The sequence below is a fragment of the Pongo pygmaeus genome, chromosome 11, assembly GCF_028885625.2.
Source record: "Pongo pygmaeus isolate AG05252 chromosome 11, NHGRI_mPonPyg2-v2.0_pri, whole genome shotgun sequence".
Taxonomy (NCBI): Eukaryota; Metazoa; Chordata; class Mammalia; order Primates; family Hominidae; genus Pongo; species Pongo pygmaeus.
The window spans coordinates 102,807,252-102,833,791 of record NC_072384.2 but is presented as its reverse complement, the minus strand read 5'-3'; the positions used below and the strand labels follow the sequence as shown (position 1 = coordinate 102,833,791).

Genomic DNA, 26,540 nt, shown 5'->3' with positions numbered 1-26,540 from the left:
CATTTCAAAGTACATCAGTGTGATACCTTTTGTATACACTCACCTCGCTTATGGCTGCATTATCTTCCTCCCCTGGGCGCACCAGTCTATTTCCAGTCAGCCTCATGGACAGTCCAAAGTCACTAATAACACAGGTTCCATCATTTTTCACTAGGACATTTCTGCTGTTTAAATCTCGATGGGAAATTGCAGGTTTATAATGATCTGTTTGGATAATTTCAAATATTTATCAATGAGTAAAAGGGACTATTGATCATGAAATGAACATACATAAATATAGAAGTAGTGTTATTTTTCTGCCCACTAATTTTCTAATAACAAAAAAAGAGAAATCGAAATTTCAACTCACACTCATCACTATTTTCTAGTATATTTTATAATATAACTCCTGTTGCATGTATAGTTAAACATTAACTAAAACTAACAAACATGCTGCCGCTTCAGATTCTAACACGCACTTGTTTTTTCTCTTCATTTATAGTATAGGGCTGTAAAAGGAGGCAATACAGAAAGGAATATTTGGTATAAACATCAAAAAAAAAAGTCTGCTTGTCTAAAATAAGTATCAGTGAAAAACTAATGGAGCTCCAAAATTTTAACGTAAATCTTAAACTGCTCTCCTATGGCTTAACAGATCAAATCTGTGACAGCACATTCCAGTTCTGCCCTGAGGTTTAGCCATATCTCTAAGCCCACCTCAGCTTTTCAAATCTAACCAGAAATAGTTTTACAATGGTTTGGAAAAACAAGTGGAGGAAGTGGTATCTCTCACCAAGATATGAAAACTTGTTTTTCTGATTTTACAGAAGCAAAGTAGTGTTATGCTCCTTCTATTGCTTTTTTATCCTTATCATAGGACTACAGGCTCCACGAAGGCAGAAAGAGAACATCTTTTACCTGACTTTAAAAGGCTTGGCACTGAGTAGACACCCAGTAAATGATTGCTGACTGAAAGAATGAATCTAACCTAAGCCTCTCACCAAATATAAGTATATTATATTTTTCTTCTCTATAAGGAAATCTTATATAAACCTTGTATTAAATAAAACCATAGCTCTGGAACTGAAAAAAAATTCTATAGCACAATTTCTGAAATTTAAAATATCTGCTTAGGTATAGAGAAAAACAGAGCAATCAGAACAAAGTCAATACATTTACTGAGGATTTGTATTTTGGCACAAATAGACTCAGTATTCAGATGTATTACTCTCATTAACGAGCATTCAAATGCAATTTCACCAATAATGAAACTATAGATAATAATAATAATCCTTGATGTAAAAAAATTAAGCAACAGTACAATTTGAAGAAAAAATAGGAGTTACCAATTTCTTCACCTAAGAGTTGATTTCTTTCTCATTTCCTCCCTTACCCACTTCCTGTTCTCCAGTCTTCCAAAGCTTGTATTAACTTGGCTCCTACACAATTCCTGCAAGAGCTGCATTTCTTACTCTGGATAAAGCCACAACATAAGTATATGTCGTACAATCTTGAGCTAATATTTATATAGGAAAACTCATGGAAACATTGGAATATATTTATATAATAATACCAAATCAATGGGTAGAACTATAGACTGCCCTTTTGAGAGAAGTTTTCCCTTTTAAACTCCCCTCTGTACTCATTTTAATTTTCTTTATTTGGGTGTGGAGGGAGGGTAGAACATACAATAATTTTGCCCTGGGCAGAACACTGCAGTAGGCAAATATCTCAAAGGAAAGCACAACAAGATATTAGTTATATGTATTTTTAAAACCTGACCAAAAATAGTCAATCTATGGATATTTATACATATATATTACCAGTGCTATCCCCCTGCCCTCCCAAGGACATGAAAGACTATATACAAACTATTTAACAGTAATTTTCTGGTGAAGTCTGAGTTGTCTATATCTATTTTTTTGGTCAGATATTTCTTTGGTAATAAGCATGCGTTGCTATTATAATATGGAAAAAATTCATAGGGAGATCTTATTACAAATAAATAAATAAATAGGTTCAATTCTTCCTTATTCAGAAGCAACAAACAGCTGAATAAGTAATAACAGTATAATTCCTTACTACCAAATTTCTACTCTAAATAACAAAGTTATATCTGAATATGCTGGGAAGAATAGAATTCAGTGAAAGAGCACTTCAAGTAAAAATAGTATAGTATAGGCATACAGATGATCTTTCACTTACAGATGGTTTGATTTATGATTTCTCAACTTTACAGTGGTAGGAAAGCAGTAAACAATCAGTAGAAACCATACTTCATTCCTTTTTTTCACTTTCAAAACAGTGTTCAATAAATCACATGAGATATTCAATCCTTTCTTATAAAGTAGACTTTGTATTGGATGATTTGGCCAACTGTAGGCTAATATAAGTGTTCTGAGCATATTTAAGATAGTTTAGGCTAAGCTATGATGTTCAGTAGGTTAAATGTATTAAATGCATTTTCAACTTACAATATTTCTAACTTATGATTTTTTTTTCTTTTCTTTCATTTTTTTAAAACAGGGTCTCTGGCCAGGCGTGGTGGCTCACACCTGTAATCCCAGCACTTGGGGAGGCTGAGGCAGGTAGATCACGAGGTCAGGAGATCGAGACCATCCTGGCCAACATGGTGAAACCCCGTCTCTACTAAAAATACAAAAAATCAGCTGGGCGTGGTCGTGGGCACCTGTAGTCCCAGCTGCTCTGGAGGCTGAGGCAGGAGAATGGCATGAAGCCGAGAGGCGGAGCTTGCAGTGAGCGGAGATCGCGCCACTGCACTCCAGCCTGGGTGACAGAACGAGACTCCATCTCAAAAATAAATAAATAAATAAATAAATAAATAAAACTGGGTCTCGCTCTATTGCTCAGGTTGGAGTGCAGTGGCATGATCTTGGCTCACTGCAGTCTCGACCTCCTGGGCTCAGGCAATCCTCCCACCTCAGCCTCCTAAATAGCTGGGACTACAGGTGCATGCCACCACAGCCAGCTAATTTCTTTTATTTTTGTAGAGACGGGGTCTCACTATGTTGCCGAGGCTGGTCTCAAACTTCTGAGCTCAGGAGTTTGATTCTCCTGCCTCAGCCTCCTAAAGTGCTGGGATTACAGGGATGAACTACCATGCCCAGCCAATTTATAATCAGTTCATTGGGATGTAATCCCATTGTAAGTCAAGAAACATCTGTACTTGGGAATATTATTTATTTATTTATTTATTTTTTTTTTTATTTTTTGAGATGGAGTCTCGCTCCATCGCCCAGGCTGGAGTGCAGTGGCAGCAATCTCAGCTCACTGCAACCTCTGCCTCCCAGGTTCAAGCGATTCTCCTGCCTCGGCCTACCGAGTAGCTGGGACTACAGGCGCACGCCACCACGCCCAGCTAATTTTTTTTGTATTTTTAGTAGAGACAGGGTTTCACGTGTTGGCCGGAATGGTTTCGATTTCTTGACCTCGTGATCCACCCACCTCGGCCTCCCAAAGTGCTGGGATTACAGCCTTGAGACACTGCATTCGGCCAGGGAATATTTTTTAAATAATCAGGTAAAAAACATAAATTCTGGGCAGGCACAGTGGCTCATGCCTGTAATCCCAGCTCTTTTGGAGGCCAAGGCAGGTGGATCACCTGAGGTCAGGAGTTTGAGACCACCCTGGCCAACATGGTGAAACCTTGTCTCTACTAAAATACAAAAAATTAGACCGGCATGGTGGTGGGCGTCTGTAATCCCAGCTACTTGGGAGGCTGAGGCAGGAGAATCGCTTGAATCCAGGAGGCGGAGGTTGCAGTGAGCCGAGATTATGCCATTGCCCTCCACCCTGGGCAACAGAGTGAGACTCCAAAAAAAAAAAAAATCCCATAAATTCAAATAGCTACTATATTTATATGCAACAGCAGCATCTATGTACTTAGTTTTTAAAAAGGTAAGTATTACCCTTATTTAGTGGTAACATTAGCTAATGTTTCAGAGTAACAGCTCTGTTTAAATAAAACTTACATCTGATGGCAATCATTCTTTTCAGCCTACATTTGACTTGAAACCTTGCTAAATTATGCAAGCCTTGAAAAGGGAGATTAGGATGGTATTTTAAGTTCTGTGCTAAGCCAACTTTTTAAAGGCAGTATAATATTTAAGAGCTAAGTGGACACAGACCAATGGTTAATGTGCTAAAGCACTACAGCAAGTGCATCAAGTTGCTGACACAGGCAATACTTTGGACAATTCTGTATTTAGGAGAAGCAAGATGTCAAGACAAATGAACTGATAAATTATTCAGGAGAAATTATTTATACATGAAGCATCAGCTAGAAAAGATGATCCATGCTAATATACAATGAAACAAAGATATAAGAAACTGATATATTAAAGTTCTCTTCACTAAAGATGTCAGAGAGACTGAAAAAATAATGTCAGGGCTACAATATGACAAGGAAATGTAGCAAGGGATGAGGGTAGAAGAAAGCACAAAGACACAATTATAGCAAAGCTAACTTTGGGGTGTCTATGAGGTGAGGTGTATATTGAAACAAAGTGAGAAAGCAAACGTATTAAAGAGATGCTCCAGGCTGGGCGCTGTGGCTCACATCTGTAATCCTAGCACTTTGGGAGGCTGAGGCGGGCGGATCACCTGAGGTTGGGAGTTCAAGACCAGCCTGAGTCAACATGGAGAAACCCCATCTCTACTAAAAATACAAAATTAGCTGGGCGTGGTGGTGCATGCCTGTAATCCCAGCTACTCGGGAGGCTGAGGCAGGGGAATTGCTTGAACCCGGGAGGCGGAGGTTGCAGTGAGCTGAGATCGCGCCATCGCACTCCAGCCTGAGCAGCAAGAGCTAAACTCCGTCTCAAAAAAAAAAAAAAAAAAAAAGATGCTCTGAACAACTAGTAAAAATATGCATGAAAGGTGAGGAAGACCACAGTTACGACAAGGAATATAACTACATAGCTCTGAAACACGAGCAAAGGCTGATCCCCACAATGTATTTTTTTCTTCCTACCTAGTAACAGAACCCAATATTATTTGAGGCAGCAATGCAAGCAGGAAACAACAACATCAACAACTATATTCCCAGCCTCTTTTGGAGCTAAGTGTGGACTAGGTTCTGGGAAACAAACAAGCATAGGAGTGGGACTTCTGGAGACAGAAAGGGACAGTTCCTATTACCTTCCCTTACTTTTCCCTGCTGACTGGCATGATGGACAATGAGGTGACTTTGAAAATGAAAGCCAGCCAGGTGCGCTGGCTCATGCCTGTCACCCCAGCACTTTGGGAGGCGGAGGTGGGCGGGTCACCTAAGGTCAGGAGATCGAGACCATCTTGGCCAACATGATGAAACCCCATCTCTACTAAAAATACAAAAATTAGCTGGACACATGCCTGTAATACTTGGGAGGCTGAGGCAGGAGAATTGCTTGAACCAGGGAGGCAGAGGTTGCAGTGAACTGAGATTGCACCATTGCACTCCAGCCTGGGGAACAGAGTGAGACTCATCTCAAAAAATCAAAAAACAACAACAACAAAACTCATGTACCTCATAAATATATACACTACTATGTACCCACAAAAATTAAAAATTAAAAAAATTAATGATGCATTGTAGTTCACTTAAACAAAATTAATACAAGGAAAATATAATATAGCCTAGCTAAGAGGTTCTTAACCTAAGGTCCATAAATGGGCTTTATAAAGTCTGAAAATGCCCTAGAATCAAAAGAACATTTTTTTCTTTTATTTATTTACTTTTCTGAGATGGAGTTTCGCTCTTGTTGATTCTCCTGCCTCAGCCTCCCGAGCACCTGGGATTACAGGTACCTGCCACCAGGCCTGGCTAATTTTTTTTTTTTTTTGATATTTTTAGTAGAGATGAGGTTTCACCATGTTGGCCAGGCTGGTCTCGAACTCCTGACCTCACGTGATCCACCTGCCTTGGCCTCCCAAAGTGTTGGGATTACAGGCGTGAGCCACCGCGCCTAGCCTTATTTATTTTTCAGACACAGTCTTGGTCTGTTACCCAGGCTGGAGTGCAGTGGCCAGATCTTGGCTCACTGTAACCTCCGCCCCCCAGGCTCAAACAATCTTTTCACCTTACCTTCCTGAGATGCATGCTACTATGCCTGGCTATTGTAGACACAGGGTTTCACCATGTTGCTCTCTGCCCGTCTCAGCCTCCCAAAGTGTTGGGATTTCAGGTGTGAGCCATGGTACCTGGCCTCTTTTATTTTAAACTCAGGGGTACATGTGCAAGTTTGTTATCTGGGTTTATAGTATGATGCTGAGGTCTGAGGTACAAATGATCCTGTTATTCATGTAATGAGCATAGTACCCAACAGGTAGTTGTGTTTTGTTTTGTTTTGTTTTGAGACAGAGTCTTGCTCTGTCGCCCAGGCTGGAGTGCAGTGGCGCGATCTCGGCTCACTGCAAGCTCCGCCTACTGGGTTCATGCCATTCTCCTGCCTCAGCCTCCCGAGTAGCTGGGACTACAGGCGCCCACCACCACACCCGGCTAATTTTTTGTATTTTTAGTAGAGATAGGGTTTCACTGTGTTAGCCAGGATGGTCTTGATCTCCTGACCTCGTGATCCGCCCGCCTCAGCCCCTCAAAGTGCTGGGATTACAGGCATGAGCCACCGCGTCCGGCCCCGACAGTTAGTTTTTTAGCTCTTGCCCCTCTCCCTCTCTCCCCACTCTAGTAGTCCCTAGTTTCTACTGCTGTCATCTTCATGTCCATGAGTACCCGATGTTTATGTCCCACTTATAAAGTGAGAAAATGTGGTATTTGGTTTTCTGTTCCTGCTTAGCATAACCTACTCCAGCTCCATCCATGTTGCTGCAAAGGATATGATTTCATTCATTTTTATGGCTGTGTAGTATTCGATGGTGTATATGTAACACATTTTTTCTTTTTTCTTTTTGAGATGGAGTTTCACTCTTGCTGCCCAGGCTGGAGTGCAATGGCACAATCTTGGCTCACCACAACCTCTGCCTCCCGGGTTCAAGAGATTCTCCTGCCTCAGCCTCCCGAGTAGCTGGGATTACAGGCATGCACCACCACCCCCGGCTAATTTTGTATTTTTAGTAGAGATGGGGTTTCTCCATGTTGACTCAGGCTCGTCTTGAACTCCCAACCTCAGGTGATCTGCCCACCTCAGCCTCCCAAAGTGCTGGGATTACAGGCGTAATCCACCACGACCGGCCATTTAACACATTTTTTTATATCCAGTCCACTACTGATGGGCAAGTAGGTTGATTCCATATCTTTGCTATTGTGGATAGTGCTGTGAAAAACAGAAGACCTGTGTCTTTCTGGTAGAATTATTTGTTTTCTTTTGGATATATACCCAGTAATGGGATTGCTGGGTCAAATGGTAGTTCTGTTTAAAGTTCTTTGAGGAATCTCCAAACTACTTTCCACAGTGGCTGAACTAATTTATACTCCCACCAATAATGTATAAGTGTTCCCCTTTCTCCAGGCTCAACAGCATCCGTTGTTTTTTGACTTTTCATTAACAGCCATTCCGACTGTTGTAAGATGGTATATATCATTGTGGTTTTGATTTGCATTTCTCTGATGATTAGTGATATGGAGCATTTTTTCATATGTTTGTTGGCTGCTTGTATGTCATCTTTTGGGAAGTGTCTATTCATGTCATTTGTCCACTTTTCAATTTGGCTATTTGTTTTTTGCTTGTTCAATTGTTTAAATTCCTTATACACTCTGGATATTAGACCTTTGTTGGATGTGCAGTTTGCAAATATTTTCTCTCATTTGTAGGTTGTTTACTCCGTGGATAGTATCTTTGGAAAAGAACATTTTCTAAGTATGCTTGCATGTATATCTTGGAGGAAGAATGTTCAGAGTATGAAAAGGAATTCATTTTTCTTTTTTTTTTTGAGACAGTGTCTCACTCTGTCACCCAGGCTGAAGTGCAGTGGCATGATCATAGCTCATTGCAATCTAGAATTCCTAGGCTCAAGCTATCCTCCCACCTCAGCCTCCTGAGTAGGTGGGACCACAGGTGTGTGCCACCACCTCCAGCTGATTAAAACTTTTTTGTAGAGATGGGGGTCTGACTATGTTGTCTAGGCTGGTTTTGAACCCTTGGGCTCAAGCAGTCCTCCTGCCTCGGCCTCCCAAAGTGTTGGGATTATAGATGTGAGTCACTGCACCCAACTCAGAAATTATTAATGGACAAGAATTTCTTTTTTTTTTTTGAGAGGGAGTCTCACTCTGTCACCCAGGCTGGAGTGCAGTGGCATGACCTCGGCTCATTGCAACCTCTGCCTCCCAGGTTCAAACGATTCTCCTGCCTCAGCCTCCTCAGTAGCTGGGAATACAGGAGCATGCCACCATGCCTGGCTAATTTTTTGTATTTTTAGTATAGACGGGGTTTCACCATATTGGTCAGGCTGGTCTCAAACTTCTGACCTTGTGATCCGCCCGCCTCGGCCTCCCAAAGTGCTGGGATTACAGGCGTTAGCCACCGTGCCCAGCCAAGAATTAAATTCTTAATGACCCCTGTAAGTCTTGAAGTTCTTTTTCTTTGTTTTTTTTTTTTTGTTTTTTGAGACAGGGTCTCACTCTGTCACTCAGGCTGGAGTGCAGTGGGGTGAACACAGCTCACTACAGCCTAGACCTCCTGGACTCAAGCAGTCCTCCCACCTCAGCCATCCAAGTAGCTCAGATTATGTGCGCATGTCACCACATCTGGCTAACTTTTTTATATTTTGTAGAGAAAGGGTCCCACTTTGTTGCCCATGCTGGTCTCAAACTCCTGTGCTCAAGTGATCCTTGAGATCCACTTTGCCTTTCAAAGTGTTGGGAGTACAGCCATGAGTCACCATGCCAGCCAAAGTTCTTTCTCTTATTCTTCCTGTTATATTTCTTTTTTCTTTAAAATTAATTTATTTGTTTCTTACCACAAAGTACAGGGAAGAGAATGCAATGGCTGTAATCCCTTGGTTGCATATCTTCCTAGCCTACACACATCCATAAATACCCTGTACAACACCAGGCTCATACTGTCCCCACAGGCATTTTCTCACATCCTAACAGCTGCAGAGTACAGTATATGACGAGGTAGGAAATATAAACAGATTCCCCATTCACAAGGTAGGGAACCTCTTCAATTAGTGTTCCAGTTCACATTTGCTTTTTTTTTTTTTTTTCTGAGACAGAGTCTAGCTGTTAGCCAGGCTGGAATACAGTGGTGTGATTTCAGCTAACTAGAACCTTCACCTCCCAGGCTCAAACAATCCTCCCAGCTCAGCCTCCCAAGTAGCTGGGACTACAGGTGCATGCCACCATGTCCAGCTAATGTTTATATTTTTTGTAGAGACAGGGTTTCACCATGTTACCCAGGCTGGTCTCAAACTCCTGAGCTCAAGCAATCCACCTGCCTTGGTCTCCCAAAGTGTTAGAGTTACAGGCATGAGCCATCGCGCCCAGGCTGCCAATATTCCAACTGAAGTAGCAGGTTGTTTTTACTAATGATTTTATGAAACCCTCTTGCAAACAAGTACATCATAGACAAATTATGTCTGCACAACTCTTAAGAGTTGTTTAAAGTAACCTAATAGAAAGACAGTGACTAAGATTCATCTCTTATCTCCAGCTTTGTAAGTCCCAGGCTGCCTAGGGCACCTGGACTGCTGCCTCTGGGTCCCCTACATCCCCATGGCAACAATGGAGGACGGGCAGACCAGGACAAGCATGAGGAATAAACAGTCTTTATTGGACTCAGACTAGGAGTCTGTGGGCCTTGAGGAACTTCGTGTATTTGTCAATGTTCTTCTCTATGTTCTTTTCGGCCTTTTCCCATTGCCTCATGAGCTGTTTTTCTTCTGGTAATAGATCTTCTGATAATAGACCTTCCTCTTCTCCCCCATGTTGGCTGTCATTGCCTGGTATTTCCAGTCAACCTTGTGAGCCCAGTGCCCCAGGTAGGCAAACTTTCTTCAAGGCTTCAGACGTACAACCTTGAGGGTGGCAGAAACCACCATCTGCTTTTTCTTGTCATATGGCAGGGGGATTCCATCAAACACCTTGAGGTGATCTAGGGCAGCCTAGCCTTGCTTGGTCTTGTGGGGCAGCCTACTGCAGGTGGTCTGCCAAAAGATGTGGCTGGGGACCCATAAATGGTAGGGTCCTTGGGAAGCGTTGGTGTTTGTCTGCTTGCAGAGGAAGGCTAGATACTTTAACTTGTTTCTGTAGAAACTGCCAGAAATGTTGATGTCCTCACAGGACATGACCACTACTTTCTCTGCTGGGTCATGATAGCCTCCAGGTAGCCCAGGAGTTTTACTCAGCTATCAAGCACCAGGACTGCCCCTCTGCCATCTTGGCAGCTGCATGGGAAAGCTCTTTCTGTTACATTTCAAATGCATTTCATGCTGAATCTTTCAAACAACTGACTAATAATAAATCTCCAATAATATAAATTATACTTTTACTTTGAAGATATAATTAAAATTTCCTGTTGTGAATTTTGAACCCACATGAGTGTCAATTTCATCTATTGACTATCTTACCTCCTCGTGGTAATTCTGTGTGGAGATAAGCCAGTCCTCTAGTAACAGAATGAGCAAGACGGCAAGAGCTTACCCAGTCACTTGTGTGGAGACTTAAATACTTGCATAAAGATCCCTATATAGAGGAAAAAATGCAAAAAAAAAAAAAAAAAAAAAAAGGGTAGAAAAAGGGTAGAATTAACTCACTTTAACATGAAGAGTAAATTAGCATCCTTATAAAGAATTTGCAAATAGGCTAGGATTCCATGAAGATCTAACGAACTACTACATTTCAGAATCTTGAAAGAGTTAGTATGACATTTCTGTATGTAGAGAGGAGAGGAAGGGATGGAAAGGGGAATTTAAACATTATCAATTTTTATGTCTCCAATATTAAAAATTATGAATGATTATTTCCTTTTAAACAATTCTTTGATCAAATTAAGATAGAAAAGTGTATCATTCACCAGTATGAATACAAATTATATTGTTATGGTTAATAAGTAGAAAACAAAAGGATTTTGTAAATATATTCATGTATGTATTGGTGCCACTCAAAGTGCTTATCTACAAACTATTACCAGTTGCTGATGAGAAAAGAATGTTGCATCAGAATGAATGTCAATCAAAGTACTGCTTCTTTCATTGAAAAATTTGTTATCAAAAAATTAAATAAAAAAGAGAAAAACAGAAAGAGGAGACAGCGAAACAAACAGTATAATTAGTTGATTCACATTCTGGTGTGAGATCCTTATTTCATTGCAGACCATTAATAATCCAGTTTGTGAGTCAGCAATGCTCTATCTGTAATACAGTGGTCATCTCTGAAGTCTGATTAACAACTAATATAAATGTCAGTTTATTTTTTTTTATTTTTTGAGATTGCATCTTGCTCTGTCGCCCAGGCTGGAGTACAGCTGTACAATCTCAGCTCCCTGCAACCTCCGCCTACCGGGTTCAAGCAATTCTCATGCCTCAGCCTCTCAAGTAGCTGGAATTACATATGTGCGCCATCACACCCGGCTAATTTTTGTATTTTTAGTAGAGACGGGAGTTTTGCCATGTTGGCAAGGCTGGTCCTGAACTCCTGGCCTCAAGTGATCTACCTGCCTTAGCCTCCAAAAGTGCTGGGATTACAGGCATGAGCCACCGCACCTGGCCTCAGTTTATTTTTTATGAAGAACTTACATTGGGATAATACTCCATCACAAGCAAATATTCCATGCGTCCATCTGCAGTGACTCTCTCATCTCCAACTATAAAGCGGGCAATGTTGTCATGTTCCATCAAAGGCACTCTGTAAATGTTCTTTTCGTTGATAAAATTCTGACGGTTTGCAAAGGAAAACACTTTTACAGCAACTGGACGCTCATCCAAGGAGCCTTTATATACTGCTCCATATCGACCTCGGCCAATCAGCTGCAAGTGTTTTAAAGAAAGCAAGGTATTAATATCACAATTGAACAATCAAATTTACTAAATAATAAAGTACAAATTTAAACAGAATGCTACAGCTCTCTGTTGCTTACAGTTTATTCCATTATCAAGAAATTAATAAATTCTGTTCTAGTATGGCTGATGAAGCTCCTACCAGACCCAGCCTGCCCATAGAGAACATTTATAAATGCTGGACAAAATTAAAAAAAAAAAAAAAGATCTAAAGGCAGATAGATCTTGAGAGGCATTAAGGCTTTGAGAAAAAAGTGGCATGGGGCAAGCTACCCATTTTTATGACTTTTAGCCTGAGGGCAGGCTGAAATCAGCACTGTGCAGTGGAACTAAAATTGCTAAAGAAAATCATTCTAGGCTGGGTGTGGTGGCTCACGCCTGTAATCCCAGCACTTTGGGAGGCTGAGGTGGGCAGATACTTGAGGTCAGGAGTTCGAGACCAGCCTGGCCAAAGTGGTGAAACCCTGTCTCTACTAAAAATACAAAAATTAGCTGGGTATCATGGCACACGCCTATAATCCTAGCTACTCAGGAGGCTGAGGCAGGAGAATCACTTGAACCCGGGAAACGGAGGTTGCAGTGAGCTGAGACCACGCCACTGCACTCCAGCCTGGGCGAAAGAGCAAGACTGTCTCAATTAAAAAAAAAAAAAAAAAAAAAAAAGATGCCAGGCGCGGTGGCTCACGCCTGTAATCCCAGCACTTTGGGAGGCCAAGGTGGGTGGATCATGAGGTCAGGAGATCGAGACCATCCTGGCTAACACGGTAAAACCCCGTCTCTACTAAAAAAATACAAAAAAAAAAAAAAAAAAAAACAGTCAGGCGCCTGTAGTCCCACTTACTCAGGAGGCTGAGGCAGGAGAATGGCGTGAACCTGAGAGGCAGAGCTTGCAGTGAGCCGAGATCGCGCCACTGCACTCCAGCCTGGGTGACCCAGTGAGACTCCTTCTCAAAAAAAAAAAAAAAAAAAAAAGAAAAAAGAACAGAAAATTGTTCTGGCCTTGGGAAACTCAGGACATATTTTGGACAGTCACAGTTGCTAGAAAGTGAGGGGAGAACCCTACAAAGGAGAAATTCAGAGAGAGGGAAACCCAATGAATATACAAGAGAGTTTCCAGCTAAAGATAAAATAACTGAGGCCGGGCTTGGTGGCTCACGCCTGTAATCCCAGCACTTTGGGAGGCTGAGGCGGGTGGATCACAAGGTCAGGAGTTTGAGACCAGCCTGGCCAACACAGTGAAACCCCGTCTCTACTAGAAATACAAAAATTAGCTGGGCGTGGTGGCACACGCCTGTAGTCACTTTTGTAGAGACTTAAATACTTGCATGAAGATCCCTATATAGAGGCTGAGGCTGGAGAATCACTTGAAACCGGGAGGCAGAGGTTGCGGTGACCCCAGACCGTGCCTTGCACTCCAGCCTGGATGACAGAGTAAGACTCCATCTCAAAAAAAAAAAAAAAAAAAAAAAAAAAAGATAAAATAACTGAACTGAGATTTGAACTTCTGCCCCAGACAGGTTTGTGGTATGTGTTCAACCAAGTTTATTGCTTACTAAAACAACAACAACAACAAAATCTTTTTTTTTTTTATTGAGACAGTCTTGCTCTTTCGCTCAGGCTGGAGTGCAGTGGCACGGTCTCAGCTCACTGCAACCTCCGTTTCCCGGGATCAAGTGATTCTCCTGCCTCAGCCTCCTGGGTAGCTAGGATTACAGGCGTGTGCCATGATACCCAGCTAATTTTTGAGTCCAGTGTTCCACAGTACAATATTCACAATATCCGGAATACAAAAAAATTACTCAACACACAAAGAACCAGCAAAATGTAACCCATTCTCGTTATTTTTGGCTTCTGGGGATTGCTTTTACTTTTTATTAAAACAGGTTAGGGATTTACCATCATTTATTTAAGGATATATGTTGTGTTTCATACACTGTTTCCAAGTCAAAATTATACAAAGTGTCCTTTAAAAAGGTTATATCAATATATAGTTAATTCAGCAATGTTTGGAAGTGTTTCTATCACTTAATCATGGCTAAAATCCCATGGGTTAACTAGTATTTCTTTCAGCCTTGTAAACTGGACATCTTACTGTACATTTCTTAGCCACACTTACTTCTTTTGTGAATTGGCAGTTAATATCTTTTGTCCTTTTTTTTTTTTTTGAGACAGTGTCTCTGTCACCTAGGCTAACCACAACCTCTACCTCCTGGGCTCAAGTGATCCTTCAACCTCAGCCTCCCGAGTAGCTGAGACTACAGGCATGTGCCACCACACCCAGCTAATTTTTGTATTTTTTACAAAATAAATGGGGTTTCACCATGTTGCCCATGACTTGTCTTGAACTCCTGGGCTCAAGCAATCCACCCACTTTGGCCTCCCAAAAGAGCTGGGATTACAGGTGTGAGTCACAGCACTCAGCCTTTTTGTCCATTTGCTATAGAATGTTTCTTTCGTCTTGATTTATATCAGTTCTTTATCAAGTCTTCCCTTATATGTTGAAATGTTGAAATTTATTTTTCAAATTTGGCTTTTATCTTTGTTTATGGTATGTCTCTCCCAAAACAGAAAGTGCTTATAATTTTTTATATAGTCAAATCTATCATATCTATTATTTAATAGTCTCTGGTTTGGGGACCATAGTTTTCAAGTCACTCAATAAATATAGAAACACTCATCATGGTAACACTTTTAATGTAGCTTCTGAGATATCATCAAATGAAACTTAAATTCTATATATAAGAGCCTTATGTATCTATAAAAATATGTAATATATGCAGACAAGGAGTATTTATTTGTTGTCTATTATGGATCCCTTGTGGCACACTCTTCTCAAACTTTCATGTCTTTATTCTCATACCCTGTACAAATCTGTACTCAAAGGTCAACTTCTTTCTAAATATATTTTCTTTTTCTTTTTTATTTTTTGAGACGGATTCTTGCTCTGTCACCTAGAGTGCAGTGGCGTGATCTTGGCTCATTGCCATTGCAACCTCCACCTTCTGGGTTCAAGCAATTCGCTAGCCTCAGCCTCCCAAGCAGCTGTGACTACAGGCAGGAGCCACCACTCCCAGTTAATTTTTGTATTTTAGTAGAGATAGGGTTTCACCATGTTGGCCAGGCTGGTCTTGAACTCCTGACCTCAAGTGATCCCCCTGCCTCGCCCTCCCAAAGTGATGGGATTACAGACGTGAGCCATTGCACTTGGCCATATTTTCTTTTTCTTTCTTTTTTTTTTTTGTGGCAGAGTTTCGCTCTTGTTGCCCAGGCTAGAGTGCAATGGTGCGATCTCGGCTCACCGCAACCTCCACCTCCCGGGTTCAAGCAATTCTCCTGCCTCAGCCTCCTGAGTAGCTGGGATTACAGGCATGTACCACCATGCCTGGCTAATTTTGTATTTTTAGCAGAGACGGGGTTTCTTCATGTTGGTCAGGCTGGTCTTGAACTCCCGACCTCAGGTGATCCACCAGCTTCAGCCTCCCAAAGTACTGGGATTACAGGCATGAGCCACTGCGCCTGGCCCGTATTTTCTTTAATAACCCCCTTTTCATCACTTTCTTATCCACTGTACTTTTCTTCGTAGCACTTACCACTACTTGCAATTATATTATACATTCCTGTACCTGTTTGTAGACTCCCCAACTCAAATAGAAGCCCCAGAGGACATATCTGTATTGTTCACCTATGTTCCCAGTGCCTAGAATAGGCCTTGACAAAAAATTGTAATTTAGTAAATAAGGGTTAAATAAATGAATGAATGTCTTAATGATTGAATGAAGTCACTGTTCCAGGTCTAGTATCACAGTAGAAACAACAGTCCATAATCTAACGGCAAACTTACCTCCAACAGTTTCAGATTATCTAGGTCAAGAGAGGGTTCGGATGCTGCTGCCTCCATCATGTTCATACTGTGAAGACCTTGTTTACGGTCTCCTATAGGAACAGGAAACAGGTTACTAATATATGGTTTTCTTAAAATGAATATCTTTTTACACTTTTTATAATATTACACTTAAAAAGAAGAGCTGCAGAAAGATTAGCAGCAAGATTTATGCCTAATGTCAATAGGAGTAAAGCTATTTACTAAACTAGGTAACACCTATAAATGAAGATGAATGCAGAATAGCATGAAAGCCAAATTCTGGGAGACACTTCCATGATGACTTACTTTAAAAGTTTAAAACCTTAAGCAATATTATAAAAACTTTAAAGAAGATTGTATAGAAGTTATTCAAATGAATCAATGAATGCTGATTTCCTAAACAATTCATCAAACCTAAAGTATATTAGAACCAACTTGACATTTGATGATACTGAGGAATTACTGTTATTTTTTCAGATGTGAAAATGGTATTATGGATATGTGTTCTTAAAGCTCCTGTATTGGCCAGGCGCAGTGGCTCACGCCTGTAATCCCAGCACTTTGGGAGGCCGAGGTGGGCGGATCACGAGGTCAGGAGATCGAGACCATCCTGGCTAACACAGTGAAACTCCATCTCTACTAAAAATAAAAAAAATTAGCCAGGCGAGGAGGTGGGCGCCTGTAGTCCCAGCTACTCAGGAGGCAGAGGCAGGAGAATGGCGTGAACCCCGGGGGGCGGAGCCTGCAGTGAGCCGAGATCACGCCACTGCACTCCAACCTGGGCAACAGCGAGATTCCATCTCAAAATAAAATAAAATAAAATAAAGCTCTTGTAAAGATAATATTTATAGATATATAATATCTAATTAAATATTTATAGATATATGATATCTGTGATTTGCTTCAAAATAATCCAGTGGCATGGAAAGGGGTAGTGACTGATAATTTAAATGAAACAATACTGTCCATACGTGATACTACTGAGGCTGGGTGTATTTTGCATAACTTTGAGACTATTTTTGTTAACATACGGAATTTAAAAGGAGCAAATAAATTGATTAAATTGCATGTTTAATAAACGATAGGACAAAAAATGGTAATTTTTACCTGTCAACATTCTGTATCCAAAGTATAAGGCAACTATCAAAACAGCTAATACAGAGACTGATGCCAAAGCAATGATTATTGTCTCATCTCGGTTAAATGAATGAGGTGGACCTAAAAGAAAACAAATTTTGAAATGTCATTATTTTTTTAAAAAGTATTTTGTTACATACTGACAGACTGCCCTTTAGAAAGGCTGTACCCATGTATAATCAAATTAGTAATGTTTTTGCATCAAAGGAAATGAAAGAAAAAATTAGTAATAAATGTGATAATTACAAATTATATTTTTTAATCATACAGACTATTCCGTATAGATTTGGAACACTGAAACACCAAGTAGGTGTGCTCCTAATTATTAAAACATCAACAATACCATGAAACAGATTAGACAGGATAGTATAATATTAAGAGTCTTAGAATCTAATAGTTTTAGAATCACATTTGGTTTTAAATCCTCAATTTCCTCATTTATAAAAATAGTACTCTGTATTTCCCAAGTTAGCTGTAAGATTTAGATGGCAGCCTAAGTACTTAATACAACGTCAACAATATATTATCTGGCTGGGCACAGTGGCTCATGCCTATAATCCCAACATTTTGGGAGGCTGCTGCAGGAGGATCACTTGAGGCCACGAGGTCAAGGCCAGCCTGGACAACACAGCAAAATGCCAGGCATTAAAACAAATTAAAAAAAAAAAAATTAGTCAGGCATGGTGGCATGCACCTGTAGTCCCAGCTACTCAGGGGGCTATGGCAGGAGGATTGCTTGGGCCCAGGAGTTTGAGGCTGCAGTGAGCCATAATTGTACCACTGCACTCCAGCTTGGGTGATGTAGTGAGACTCTATTTCTTTAAAAAAAAAAAAAAAATTAAGTTTTTTTTAAAAAGCATATATTATCTACACAATAAATGGTAGTTAAACTTATCAATATTGGTATTTTTATTAATGAAAATAGCATGGCTTTGCAGGCAGTTAAATCTGAATTGGACTTGAAGCTCACTTCTTCCACTTAATATATGACCTTAGGAAAGTTTCTTCTCCTATCTGAGCCCAAGTTTACTCACTTGCAGAATGGAATGGGAACACACATAGGTAAATCACAGGGCTATCACAAACATGTAAACATTTTATGTGTTAAGTTCCATTCTGTGGGTCAGGTCGCATCTAGAGCAAATACCCTTTAGGATGGATGGCCACAAACTAGAGCATATCCAAAAGAGAGCAAGTACAACTATGAAGGTATGAGACCTCTGAACTGTGATGGGTAGAAAGAACTGAAAGCATCTGATGAGGAAAAAAAAGAAAACTTGGGAGGATATGATAGCTGTCTTCACATCAAAAAATGGACTTGATTTGGACCAAGAAATAATAACCAGTTCCAATCAGTGTATCTTCAAGGATAAGAGCCTTCAGCTCAGCATACAGAAAAGCATGGCTTATAAACAGACCTGTCTAAAATAGAATGAGTTGCCCTATGAAAGAGCTGTTCATTGTTTTACTAGACGTAGTTATGCAATGTTTGGTAATACTCATCAGAAGCTGCGCTTGATGACTGCCAGCATCTTTATTCATTCTTTATATTCAATCAAAATCAAGCATATTATACTCAAATTAGAAGCTTCTATGGCAAAGTAGGATGCCTCTACAGCAAAGAGTTCCTCTAATGGGCATTCCTGTTAATGAATTTATTTGTCTCAATCAAATTAAGTAGAAGTTGCTTATTAAAATGTCTAAACTATATTTCTATAGAAGGATCTGTTGAAACAACACTGAAATACTCTTAATTTGCAGGCCATTTATTATATTTTCTTTTTTCTTTCTTTTTTTTTTTTTTTTTTTTTTAAAGAGTCTTGCTCTGTCGCCCAGGCTGCAGTTCAGTGGTGCAATCTCAGCTCACTGCAAACTCCACCTCCCAGACTCAAGCAATTCTTGTGCCTCAGCCTCCTGAGTTGCTGGGATTATAAGTTTGTAGCACCACACCTGGATAATTTTTTGTATTTTTAGTAGAGATGGGGTTTCACTATGTTAACCAGACCGGTCTTGAACTCCTGGCCTCAAGTTGATGTGCCCACTTTGGCCTCAAAAAGTGCTGGGATTACAGGTGTGAGTCACTGTGCCCAGCCCATTTTTCAGATATTAATAGATTTTAACACATTGATCATTGTGCCTCCTTTTAACATACAGAGTAAGTTACAGGCAGAAAAGCTACATATAAAACTCATTTTACCACAGTGAGATATTATTTCACATACATTGGCATGGCTACAATTAAAAAAAAAAAAGTGCTGGCAAGGATGTGGATAAATTAGAACTCTTGTACATTGCAAGTGGGATATAAAATGGTAAATATACAGTAGAAAACAGTTTGCGAGTTCCTCAAAAAGTTAAACATGGAATCACCATAAGACCCAGCAATTCCACTCCTAGGCATATATCAAAAAGAACCAAAAACAAGTGTTCAAACAAAAACTTCTACACGCATGTTCACAGCATCACTATTTACAACAGCCAAAAGTGGAAACAACACAAATGTTCATGAACTGATGAATGGATAAACAAAATGTGGTATATTCCTACAAAGGATTTACAAAACGTTGAATATTCTATGATTCCATTGAAATGAAATACTCAGAATAGGCCAAATCCATAGACAGAAAGCAGGTTAGTAGTTGCCAGGGACTGAGAGAGGAGGAAATAGGGAGTGACTACTTATTAGATACAGGGTTTCCCTTGTGGGGTGATGAAAATGTTTTGGAACTAGACAGAGGTAATAGTTGCACAACACTGTGAATGTGTTGAGTGGTACATTTTAATATGACTAATTCTAAGTTATGTGAATTTTACTTCAATCAAAAAAAAAAAAACTAAGGCCAGGTGCGGTGGCTCACTCCTGTCATCCCAGCACGTTGGGAGGCTGAGGCAGATGGATCACAAGGTCAGGGGTTTGAGACCAGCCTGACCAACATGGTGAAACCACATCTCTACTGAAAAGACAAAAATTAGCTGGCCATGGTGGTGCTTGCCTGTAATCCCAGCTACTCAGGAGGCTGAGGCAGGAGAATCACTTGAACCCAGGAGGCAGAGATTGCAGTGAGCCAAGATCATGCCATTGCACTCCAGCCTGGGTGAGAAAGCAAGACTCCATCTCAAAAGCAAACAAACAAATAAACAAACAAAAAAAACCTCATTTTAGAATTTGCTAAACCTAAAAGATAAACTATTTTCAATACATACACATACACACACACAAAACTAAATAATTTATAGATTCATGACTATACAAGGATATTTTATGTGCTTATAGTTTTTCTTTTCCAGAAAGTCATATAGTTGGAATAATACAATATACAGACTTTTCAGACTGCCTTCTTTCACTTAGCAATATGTACTTTAGGTTCCTCCATGTCTTTTTGTGGCTTAGCAGTTCATTTCCTTTTATCACTGAATATTATCCATGTCACAGATGTACAATCTCAGCTCACTGCAACCTCCACCACCTGGGTTCAAGTGATTTTTCTGCCTCAGACTCCTAAGTAGCGGGATTACAGGCATGCGCCACCACACCCGGCTAATTTTTGTATTTTTTAGTAGAGACAGGGTTTCACCATGTTAGTCAGGCTGGTCTCGAACTCCTGACCTCGTGATCTGCCCACCTTGGCCTCCCAAAGTGCTGAGATTATAGGCATAAGCCACTGCGCCCAGCCGAAAACTGATATTTCTTTAAATATTTGTTACAATAAAAAAATTCGTAGGTCTAACATGAAACTAAGTTTTGCTACATCCAAATGAGAAAGGCTGAATATTTAAATGTGTTCTTACATTCTTGTGTAATTCAAGTAAATATGAGTTAATAAAGATTATCTTAAGTCTTCTGTATAAAAAATAAAATTAAATATTAAATGTAATATTAATATGGCATTATGGATAAAACTGTCTCTGCAAATGAGTTAAGATATCCAATGTTATAATTCCCAAAAGAACTGAACCATATTACTTATTTGAAAAATGTATTTTGAATTCAACTAGGAATGAGAAGTGATAAGGAATCTAATTTTACTTTTAAAAAATCTAGTTTTTAATTCTTAAATATGTGGACATGTTTAAATTTCAGTATTGAAAATTTAGATTAATGTTCTTTAAAGGACATTACCAATTAAATAAAATATTAAAATTTTAATGTAACAAAGGTTAGATTTTGGAAAAACCTGAAAAACCAAATGTTGTACATAAAAAGCACAGAATTAGTGCATTTGAAAATTTAATAATAAAGATTTTTCCACTAAGATTTAGCTTTCTAGGTTTTTTTTTTTGCTTTTACTAAATTATGAGAACATTGTATATAGCTAACTAATGTGTATTTTATCAAGCTTTTATTACAAAATAGAAATGACAATTTTCCTAGTCTTAGTTGTTGGAAAGTGATTTTAGCATTACCCAAATTTCTGGAAATTGGATAAATTTATATAATACTAATATAAATAGTAACGTTTCTAGAAATGTTTCCATTTGCAAAATTGTTTTTGTTACTAATATAAGCAACAAAAGCTTTTTATAGCCTACAAAGAAGAGCAGTATCTTGGAAACACTAAAAATGATTAACTATATACAGGGTACTTACTTTTTTTCAACTCAAAATAAGAGATACTAAAAAGTATGCTGCTTAAACTACAACCAACTATGACTTATCCCCTAGAATGTTATGCTTTACTTCTTGATAAGCTCCTTTAAGGAGGCTTATTTGGACAGAAAATCACTCTCATACAGCCTGTAAAAAGAAAAACAGATGCAAAATAAATTGGTGTAGGTATTCCTAAAACTTTTTCATATTCAGAGTTAGATTCTTCTGAATATCTTTTCAAATTTGTCAACTATGTCCTATTTTTCTATACATTTCTACCTTATGTGTCATTAAAAACATCACTGAGAATCATAACCCAACATTTCTTTGCAACACTCTTTGGACTTTTGTCTCTGGAATTTTCTTTCCATCCACTAACACTGACTCTGAAAATTTTAATGCAGATGCTTTCTTGATCATGCCAGAAAGTGCCAATGGAAGGTTGCTTGTTCTAGTTTTAATCTTTTTATTATAAAAAACTAACTAACATATATATACATACATATATATGTATGGAGTGTGCATACAAATTCCAAATGCCCATCACTAAGCGTTAGCAACCATCAACATTTTGTTATCCAATGAAACATTTTCAAACAATACAACTCATTTGACTTCTCATATGGTTTGTTGACAGAAACACTGAAGGGTTGCTGTTGAGTGGACATTCTGCCAGAGTTAACAATCAAGTTCACATTTACATAGGTGACAACTCCCATATTTCATCAATTTTAATACATACATTGATCACATCTTAAAATCTCCTACAGTGGGATATATCATATTTGTGGCATTGTAAAATTACTTGACAGTATTTCTTTTTCTTGGTGATAAGGCAATAATAGCCTCAGCTGGGTGCAGTGGCTCACGCCTGTAATCCCAGCACTTTGGGAGACCCCGGCGGGTGGATCACGAGGTCAGGAGTTCGAGACCAGCCTGACCAACATGATGAAACCCCATCTCTACTAAAAATACAAAAATTGGCCAGGTGTGGTGGTGCGTGCCTGTAATCCCAGCTACTCAGGAGGCTGAGGCAGGAGAATCGCTTGAACCTAGGAGGCGAAAGTTGCAGTGAGCCGAGATCGCACCACTGCACTCCAGACTGGGCGACAGAGCGAGACTCAAAAATGATAATAATAATAATAGCCTCAACTGACAGCTTTTTAAATAAAATAAAATGACTTATCATATCACATATGTTAAAATGTGTAAAAGGGGCCAGGCACGGTGGCTCACACCTATAATCCCAGCACTTTGGGAGGCCAAGGCGGGCGGATCACCTGAGGTCAGGAGCTCGAGACCAGCCTAGCCAACATGGTAAAATTCCATCTCTACTAAAAATACAAAAATTAGCCAGGCATGGTGGCACATGCCTGTAATCCCAGCTACTCATGAGGCTGAGGCAGAAGAATCCCTTGAACCCGGGAGGCAGAGGCTGCAGTGAGCCGAGATGGCGCCATTGCACTCCAGCATGGGCAACAAGAGAGAAACTCCATCTCAAGAAAAAAAAAAAAAGGTGAAAAAAGGCCAGGCAACAGTGGTTCATGCCTGTGATCTCAGCATTTTCGGAGGCTAAGGTGGGAGAACTGCTTTAGGCCAGGAGCTTGAGACCAGCCTGGGTGACAGAGCAAGACTCTGACTCTACAAAAAATAAAAAAATTAGCTGGGTGCGGTAGTGCATGCCTATAGTCCCAGTTACTTGGGAGGCTGAGGCAGGAGGACTGCTCATGCCCAGCAGTTCAAGGATGCAGTGAGCCATAATTGTGTTACCGCATACCAGTCTGGGTGACAGAGCAAGATGCTGTCTCTACCAATGTGAAAAAAAGTGACTCCCACTTCTGCTTAAGAGTATACAAAGATGCAAAGAATTTTGTTCCCATCTTAGTAACAAGCCAAAACACTTCCCTGATAACAAATCAGAAAACCTAAAAATCATAACCTTTTCTTTAAAAATAAGATCTAAGGACAAAAGGAAACTAAATGGATTAAAAAGTAGAATATGAAAAGACTCTTCCAAGAGTGAAGAGACCCAAGGCTGCTCTTATCCTAGGTAAAGCAGTGAGTGGAGGAGGACACCACCATACATGTGAGTAGGAAGAAACAGCTGAACATTTAATAAATTCCTTTTTTTTGTTTGTTTGTTTGTTTTAAGGCAGAGTCTCACTCTCTTGCACAGGCTCGGGTCACCACAACCTTCGCCTCCCAGGCTCTAGCAATTCTCCTGCCTCAGCCTCCCGAGTAGCTGGGATTACAGGTGCACACCACTACGCCTAGCTAATTTTTTTGCTGTTATTGTTTTTTGAGACAGAGTTTCGCTCTTGTCACCCAGGCTGGAGAGCAGTGGCGCGATCTCGGCTCACTGCAACCTCCGCCTTCTGGGTCCAAGCGATTCTCCTGCCTCAGCCTCCCGAGTAGCTGGGATTACAGGCACACGCCACCATGCCCAATTAATTTTTTGTATTTTTAGTAGAGACAGGGTTTCACCATGTTGATCAGGCTGGTCTCGAACTCCTGACCTCGTGATCCACCCGCCTTGGCCTCCCAAAGTGCTGGGATTACAGGTGTGAGCCACCGCACCCAGCCTATGGACTGAATATGTGCCCTGCAAATTCGTATGTTGAAGCCTAAATCCCCAGCGTGACAGTACATGGAGGTAGAACCTTTGGAAGGTAATTATATAATGAGGGTAGAGCCCTCATGAATGGGTTTGGGCCCTCATTAAAAAAAAAAAAAAAAAAAAGGCTGGGCATGGTGGCTCATGTCTGTAAGGTGGAGGCCAAGGTGGGTTGATCACTTGAGGATTTGAGGTCAGGAGTTTCAGACCAGGCTGGCCAACATGGCAAAACCCCGTCTCTACTAAAAATACAAAAAACTAGCTGGGCTTAGTGGTATGTGCCTGTAATCCCAGCTACTTGGGAGGCTGAGGCAGGAAAATCACTTGAACCCCTGAAGCGGAGGTTGCAGTGAGCTGATATCACACCACTGCACTCCAGCCTGGGTGAGTGAGACTCCATCTCAAAAAAAAATTAATTAATTAAAAATTAAAAAAGAGGAGACACAGGATCTATCTTTCTGTTCTCTGCCATGTGAGAACATTGGCATGTGAGTTACATGTAACATGTAAGTTACAATAAGAAGACAACCATCTGCAGGCACTATTAAAGACACGGACTTCCCAGACTCTAGAACTAAGCACCCAGTCCACACTACTTTGACTAAGACACCGAGGTAGGAAAATTTGTCCTAAGGCATTACATCAAATATTAGCAACCATGACGAACAGTGATTTAACTTCAAAATTTAACTATAATTTAACATTATCATTAACAACTAGTTGTTAGGAAATAAGTAGTCTACTATTGATAATATTACACTCCCAAAATATTTCAGGTAACAGTGGTAAAGTAGTTTAGTGAAAAGAGCTCATAAGTTTTAGTCCCACTTTAGCCACTGTGGACAAATTATATAATTTTTCTGGGCTCTTACTTCTTTATCCATAAAATAAAGTGGTTATAGAGTGCCGGCCCCACCTCTAGCTTGCCAAGCTCCAGCCAAAGGAGAAGGAGAGTAAGTAAGGAGGTCTCTATTACCATGGCTCATAAAAGGCACAACAATGTCCACAAATCAACTGGAAGTAAAGCATCCAGTAAGCCAAGTGGTTACAAAAGTTGCTCATAAGAGACCAAGCACAGTGCTCACACCTGTAATCCCAGCTACTCAGGAGGCTGAGTTGGGAGGGTTGCTTGAGCTCAGGAGTTGCACGCTGCAGTGAGCTATGATTGTGCCACTACACTCCGGCCTAGAAGACAGAGTAAAATCCTGTTTCCAAAATTTATTAAAAAAAAAAAAAAAAAAGCTGCCCCTAATAGAGTGTCCTGTACAGGATAGGTGAAGAAACCTCAGAATTACAGACCTATTTGCAAGGCACTCTGTAATAAGTCCTAATCAGAAGTCCCCTGAACTTCTGATTGGCAAACTTTTCTTCCAGTGTCTGAGGTGAGAAATTGTTTGGGACTTTAAAATAGATTGGCACATCTAGAGTACAACTATTGGTGTTTTGAAAATAGCTATGTCTTTGGTTGAATAGGCCTATCTGGTTGGCCTTTTTGAAGATATTAACCTGTATGTTATCCATGCCAAACGTGTAACAATCATGCCAAAAGATATCCAACTAGCACAATGCATTTGTAGAAAGCATCCTTAAGAATCTACTATGATGGGTCGGGCATGGTGGCTCATGCCTGTAATCCCAGCACGTTGGGAGGCCAAGGCGGGTGGATCACGACGTCAGGAGTGCAAGACCAGCCTGGCCAAGTTGGTGAAACTCCGTCTCTACTAAAAATACAAAAAATTAGCCGGGCGTGGGGGCAGGCACCTGTAATCCCAGCTACTTGGGAGGCTGAGGCAGGAGAATCGCTTGAACTCGGAGGGCGGGGGTTGCAGTGAGCAGAGATCGCGCCACTGCACTCTAGCCTGAGTGACAGAGTGCGACTCTCTCAAAAAAAAAAAAAGAATCTACTATGATGGAAAACTTCTGTTAAAAAAATGTTATCTTCTTCCTTTTATTGGTAGTGTGCCTGGAATTGGTGGGTTCTTGGTCTCACTGACTTCAAGAATGAAGCCGCAGACCCTCGCGATGAGTGTTACAGCTCTTAAGGTGGTGCGTCTGAAGTTTCTTCCTTCTGACGTTCAGATGTGTTCGGAGTTTCTTCCTTCTGGTGGGTTTGTGGTCTCGCTGGCTCAGGAGTGAATCTGCAGACCTTCGCAGTGAGTGTTACAGCTCTTAAGGCAGCGCGTCTGGAGTTGTTCGTTCCTCCCGGTGGGCTTGTGGTCTCGCTGGCTTCAGGAGTGAAGCTGCAGACCTTCGCGGTGAGTGTTACAGCTCATAAAAACAGTGTGGACCCAAAGAGTGAGCAGTAGCAAGATTTATTGCAAAGAGCGAAAGAACAAAGCTTCCACAGTGTGGAAGGCGACCCGAGCGCGTTGCCACTGACACGGGCAGCCTGCTTTTATTCTCTTATC

At 40.4% G+C, this 26,540-nt stretch overlaps 1 protein-coding gene and 1 pseudogene across 2 annotated transcripts in view; both read right to left on the bottom strand.

The window, feature by feature from the left end:
- The window catches only part of BMPR2 (bone morphogenetic protein receptor type 2), a 196,854-nt gene that overhangs the window by 35,779 nt on the left and 134,535 nt on the right, over positions 1 to 26,540 (bottom strand). For both annotated transcript variants that reach the window (XM_054479150.2, XM_063648353.1), the window contains exons 4-8: positions 16,901 to 17,011; positions 15,773 to 15,864; positions 11,671 to 11,901; positions 10,504 to 10,618; positions 44 to 204 (exon numbers count right to left, since the gene is read on the bottom strand). In XM_054479150.2, coding sequence (XP_054335125.1) covers positions 44 to 204; positions 10,504 to 10,618; positions 11,671 to 11,901; positions 15,773 to 15,864; positions 16,901 to 17,011 — 710 coding nt within the window. The remainder of the gene's footprint in view (positions 1 to 43; positions 205 to 10,503; positions 10,619 to 11,670; positions 11,902 to 15,772; positions 15,865 to 16,900; positions 17,012 to 26,540) is intronic.
- On the bottom strand, positions 7,850 to 10,497 carry LOC129032111 (large ribosomal subunit protein uL13-like; annotated as a pseudogene).